The following is a 6,310-nucleotide window of genomic DNA, read 5'->3' as shown; positions in this document are numbered from 1 at the left end:
TATACAGAATCTCTCTTTTTACTGGATTCAGTCTAGAGCCCAAAATAAAAGAGAATACAATCATCATTAATTCCTTTTCATACTTAATAAGAATCATATAAATGCTAGCAACGTAAGCAATTTTTTCCTATTACCATGGTGTTCAACAAGGGTGCTTTTTTCTATATGAAAATCTATATGATTTCCAAAAATTTGTCATATCCTTTATTTCTTTGAGTACATTATCCCATTGCTGTTTGTATTCATTCCTTCCAAATGTTATTCTTAATAAATATATATATTTTAATTGAACTCAACACCTCCTATCATACCTTCAAAACCAAATCCTTTACTTTTTTCCTTATTTATACTTAAAACATTTTTTAAATTTATACTTAACTTTTCATTTACTTTTTCCATCCATACTCTAATTTTAAAAATCAATACAATATTGGCCACATAATTATACATTATTGTTAATTGTACTTCCTTCATCATATTACATCCACCACTACTTGATATTTTATTAATTGCCTTCACTATTACATTCATAACTAATGAGAAAATTATACTACTAGCTGGGCAGCCCTGCTTTGTTCCACATTCTATTATTTCCTCCCAATCCAGCCATTTACATTTAGTTTCACATAGTTCCTTTCATAATCAAATTTTATTAGTTGTAATATTTTTGCTTACGTTATATGCCTGCAAAATTCCTCATAATGATTTATATTGAACATTATCATAATCATAAGCTTTACTTATATCCCCTATCATAACCTTCGCTTCTACATTTTTATTAATATCATCAATTATTTCTCTTATTATCCATAACAACTCTTGACTTCCTTTTTCTTTTCTTCCAAATACATTTTGGTCATATAATCTATCTATTTTTTCCATAACCTTTTTGTTATTATTCTCATAAAAAAATTATAATATGTATTATTCAATGTTATAAGTCTCCAATTTTTTAGCTTCTCTTTATTTCCTTTTTTAAATATAAATTTTATAACTCCTTCCTTCTATTTAATTCCAGTTTCTAACCCTTCAATCATAACTTCTATAAAAATTATTTTTTGCCACCCTTTCATTTCTTTATACATACCATATTCAATTCCATGCCGTCCTGCTGCAGAACACGTGTTAATATCATTTAGAATTTTATTCAATTCTTTCATGGTTATTTTTTGTTTGAAATACTAATTATCTTCCTTATTTAATTTTTCACCTTTATAAATTTGTTCTATGTTTTCTTCTCTCTTAACAAATAATTCCAATACACATTCTTTAATTATTTCATATATTCCTTGTTGCTGTCTTATTTGCTTACTTTCCTTATTTTTTTTAATTCTCTTATTATTGTTCCTTATTTTATTATTTTACTCAGATATGGTGCTACCTCTTCTTTCTTTCCTTGTAAACAACATCTTTGCTTATATAACACATTGTTAATTTTAATTTGATCAATTTTATATATTTGTCTTTCTTTTTCTTAAAAGGAATGTTTCTTCTCTATTAGGTCTCTAAATGTTTCTTGACTTAATATCTTATATCTCTATTTTTATTTTCTTCTTTTCTTACTTATAGATTCTAAAATACTTTTTTATATTTTTCTTTACAATTAAGCCACCAAACTGTCCAGTTCTCATAAAACTCCTTCATAGTCATATGATTTTTCCATAATTCCACAAGTTATTTTGCTCTTCTAAATCTAATTAATTTTCATTATTTTTCTTTATTCCTTTTCCTATTCTTTCCTATTCTTCATTTTCCTATACTTTAACTCATTTTGCCAAATGATCTAAAAATCCAGCATACTTAATTCCTTTTTATAACTTTTAAAATATCAGATATTAAAAAATAATCAATTTCTGTTCTAATTCCATTCCTTTTAAAGTGCCCAGTGGTTATTCTCCCATACCATTAACTTTCCACTTCTCATATCTTTAGCAATTGAAACATCACAATTGCTCTTATTTTTCCTTAAATTACAATTAAAAATCACCCACCACTATAATGTCCATATTTACACAAACATATTCAAGAATATTTTTAAACATAATTTCTCTCTATTTTTGCTACATATCCATATAAAGCTATAATTCTATACACATATTTTTTCCATCTCACATCTATTACCATAGTTCAGCCTAGTTCCACTAAGGTTATGTCTAGTATTTTAATGCTTTCTTGACATAATATACATATGCCCAAGCATGTTTCTTTCACCATGTTCCAAACTACCACACCATTCCAAAGTTTTTTTCGGTTTGTATTCTTTCTTCCTCTGTTAATAATCTGACATTTTCTAAAACAATCATATGTACATCTACTGCAGCACACCGTTGTAATATACCTATTCTCCTCTTAAGATTTTTCATACTGCTCACATTTAAAGCTAATATTTTCAGCTTTTAAAAACACTTAGTATAATAACATGTTTATCCCTTTCCTTTTTCTCTAAGCATTATGTTTTTTTATTTTTTTTCCTTTCTTTAACTCTTTTCCCTATTGAATTATTTTTATTTCTTACTGTACACCAATCTGCTTCTTCCTCACTTGTCTCCTCTGTTTTTTCATTGTTATTTTCTTTAACTTCATATATAACCTCTTTAACAGTTACACCGTTTTGTACATTTTCATGTATAACACATTCTACTATCTCTTTATCCTGTATAACTTCATTTTATTTTTTGTACATTCATTATACATTCTAGCCATGAATGACCAGTATTGCCACATTCTTTGCATTTTAAATCACATTTTTTGCATTACGTCCTGTTTTACCAAATAACTAACATATTTTTTATCACATTCATTAACTAAATGATCATTTTTTCCACAAAAATAATAAGTTTTTGGTTGATCCCTGTATTTCACAAAACCGCTATACCATGAACATTAATAATACTAGGTACGTGCATAACATTATCATTTTCCATTTTCAGTATTATACCACATTCCCATCCCCTAGTCCATCGTCCTCTTTAATTATATATTTTTGTAGTGTCCATTACTTCTTTACATATAGTTAACAAGTGTTCTTTCAATTTTTTTGCTTCAACTTCAGTTCTAAACTGGATCATTATTCTTTTTTTTTGTCTGTCTATCAAAAGCTTGCACTACATATTCTGACCATGGATAAATATTTTTCCATTGTTCATATGCACCCAAAAAAATTTCCATGGCCTGCTCATCTCAAATGTCAAGTCACAAAAATATTCTTTATTAATTAAAATGGTTGTTCTTGCCTCTTTTGCTTTGACATCCAGAGATGCTATGACAGAGTCCCAAACCTTATACCTGTCCAAACTGTCTTTGTTTTTACAGCTCACATGTACTGTATACTTCTTTTTTTCTTTTATTTCTTCTATTTTCTTTCTTCTTTGCTCCTTCTCCAGTTTGTGTATAAGTTTTTGTCTCTTGAACTTTTTCTGAAACAGTCTATTCTTCTCCCTTTTCTTTTTCTATTTTCTCCATGATGTCACTCCATGAAATTGCTGCTCCACTTTCTGGTTTACTTTGGTTTACCATTTCTTCCAAATAATCTTCCCACAACCCTCACGATTGGAGGGTTATAATTATGCATTTCTCAGAGGAAACTGTGAATCTTTCAAACAATTTCCTCTAAAGGTTTTCCTCTGAATCCATTTCTGTTACAGTGACAATCTCCTTTTCTTCCAATATCATTGTTTCTTCTGCACCAACAGCATCAGAAAAAACTTCTGGTAGCGACTCTACCATTTCAGCTACATTTTCATCAACCTTCACTTCATTTTCAGCGAACGTTAAATAAGCCATATTTTATTCTTGTTCCTCCTGGCTGCCACTGCACCTGGACAGGAAACAGGAAGTCAGGATGTGTAACACACAAATCCTTCCTCCAGCTACCAAGAGTAGGGGAAGTTCCCCAATGCCCTGGCCAAATTTCCTCCTGTAGTATAAATATCCCTTTGGGTCTGTCCTGAAAAGAGGCTACCAATGTACTAGAACTAAAACAACTAACAAAAGATAAATACAAATAAACAAACAAATGGATTGCATCTCATAGCTGCTTTTAGAGTGTGGCAGCCTATGTACAAAAATAAAATGGAATTCTGTTTTTTTTCTCATAAATGATTGCAAATTGCAATCATACAAGAATGATTGTATTTAGTTTTGTATAGTACACAGATGCTGCCATTGTCAATATTGCTGCCAGTAAAGGTATTTAGCAAAGTGAAAAAAATTAGTGCATGTCATAATGGTGAACAACAGCCATTGTTAGTATGTGAGCAAATGCTCCTCAAATATTACAAAGCATCATTTTTGTTATTGTCAATATCTAATATTATTGTTAATGTTACTATTATTGCAATTATTATTATTATTATTATTATTATTATTATTATTATTATTATTATTAATACCACTTGTAGAAATATTAGTACCGGTGCTCACAATACTAAATGAATCAGTGTCATAGTAACACTTATTGAAGAAGTATTAATTTGGTTATTATTACTGTTTTCAGCTTGCATATGTGAACCTTACAAAATGCATGGCTGACGAAAAAGCAGTGACTGACCAAGAACAGCTGATCAAAAGTCAAGCAGTAAATAATGACTACAAGATGCTTTATAAGCGTAATCCAAGGTACAACCATGGACATCTTAACCCATCTATGCACCAAAACACAAATGAAAGCAAAAATGCGACCTTCACCCTTACCAATATTGTGCCTCAAACAGTGGAATCAAATCTCAATTGGTCTGCATATGAACAGTCAATCCTCAATGTTTCCGGATATTACAAATGCTTTGAAATATTTTTGATAACAGGAGTTATTCCTACTAAGATCGACCCTAGTGAAAGAGTGAACATTCCCAGCCATGTGTGGAGTGCTTATTGCTGTGTAGATCAAAATGGGATGCCAATAAAAAATGGTGCCGCATGGATATTGAATACTGTTACCTCATTACCACAAAGCCTCCGCTTACAGGAGCTAGAGAATATACTTCAAGAGGTCCCTTTCTTTGAAAATAACATTCAGATCTTTTATGAAGGATGTGCAAAAAGTTTCATATGAGACAGTAATTACTATTCAAGAAGCCTGATGATATATATGATAACTCCTGCTCATCAAATGCAACCATTTTCTTTTACTGTACATGATATAACAATATTCAGAAAATTGTGCTCCAGTATTTAGTACCTTCTTTTCTGATACATATGCTTGAGGTATGGGTAAGGCTTCTTGCTTTTACATTTGGTTGAAAGTTAAAATGTTTACTAAAATTCTGTATCAGTCTTTTTAAAAAAAGTCATTTATCATTTTTCCGCTTAATAGTTAGCTAAATAAATATGTCATGGCATAATATGCACAGTGTTTGCTTATTCCTTATGCAAATGATATGATAAGATTGAGATAAGAAAATATCTGCAAGGACTGCCATGTTAATGTAGCAAGTTCTTGCTTCAAGGAAATATCAGAAAAATAGGGATGAGGTGAAAATATTCAAGGCAATATAATGTCAAAGGCAAGGATTCTTCCTCATGAAATTCAAGTGAGTTATTTCATTGTTAGACAAAAAACATCAGATCACTACAGATGCATGGATCTGGCCTTCGTTTTTTTTATTAAACCCTTTAGTATTTCTCTAAAATAGAAAGCAGTGAGAAAAGGAAGCTAGCTTGAAGTCTGTTGTGAGTAGAAAAAAAATAAATAAAAAACAAAAGCAGAAAAATAAAAGATCAAGAAAGGCAAACAAAAATTAGTTTGGATAAGGGTGCTACCCATCAGCATCGTATGCCAAGTGTAGGGATGGCTTTCATTAGAAATATGTACCAAAGTTTTACACAATTCATGCACATTAGTATGCATTGCTAATGAACACTCCCCCCAAGTTTGTATATAATTCATAAATATTCTACAATCTATGCTTGACATGGTACATATGGGGTAAATAATGTGGTCTGAAAACAGTGGTTGCAGATGGTGTTGTGCTTATCAGTACACTAATACTACCCCCCCCCCGATCTGTTATTCTGCTGACCAAACTGGGCACCCCATCAGCACTGAATTAATATAATAGAAAATCCTTAGTGTCAAAAAGTGTTCTCTGCAGTGCAGACAACCCTGCTACTGCAACCATACCTTACGTTATTCCCTTACACAGTGGTTATGCTGCTGAACTCACACCACTGGGAGTTCCCATAGCACATGATTGCTTCATTACCATAATATTGTATTGAGTCTACCTCTGCTATCAGGCCTAATGAAAGAAATTATTAAATGGGTCATATTTTGGATTATACTGCAGTTCAGCACAACAGAGGGCAGCTACTT

General features: G+C 30.9%; 1 protein-coding gene across 1 annotated transcript in view; it reads left to right on the top strand.

The window, feature by feature from the left end:
* LOC122813784 (endonuclease domain-containing 1 protein-like) overlaps nucleotides 1-5,339 on the top strand; it is a 153,760-nt gene extending 148,421 nt beyond the window's left edge. Inside the window, exon 2 of the mRNA XM_044086290.1 lies at nucleotides 4,496-5,339. Within this exon, the coding sequence (XP_043942225.1) occupies nucleotides 4,496-5,050 (555 nt within the window). The 3' untranslated portion in view covers nucleotides 5,051-5,339. The remainder of the gene's footprint in view (nucleotides 1-4,495) is intronic.
* The last annotated feature ends 971 nt before the right edge of the window (nucleotides 5,340-6,310 follow it).

This window comes from Protopterus annectens, chromosome 1.part1 (genome assembly GCF_019279795.1).
Source record: "Protopterus annectens isolate FY-2018-M chromosome 1.part1, PAN1.0, whole genome shotgun sequence".
Lineage (NCBI taxonomy): Eukaryota > Metazoa > Chordata > Ceratodontiformes > Protopteridae > Protopterus > Protopterus annectens.
Note: the sequence above shows the minus strand (reverse complement) of the source record. Positions and strands in the feature narration are given on the sequence as shown.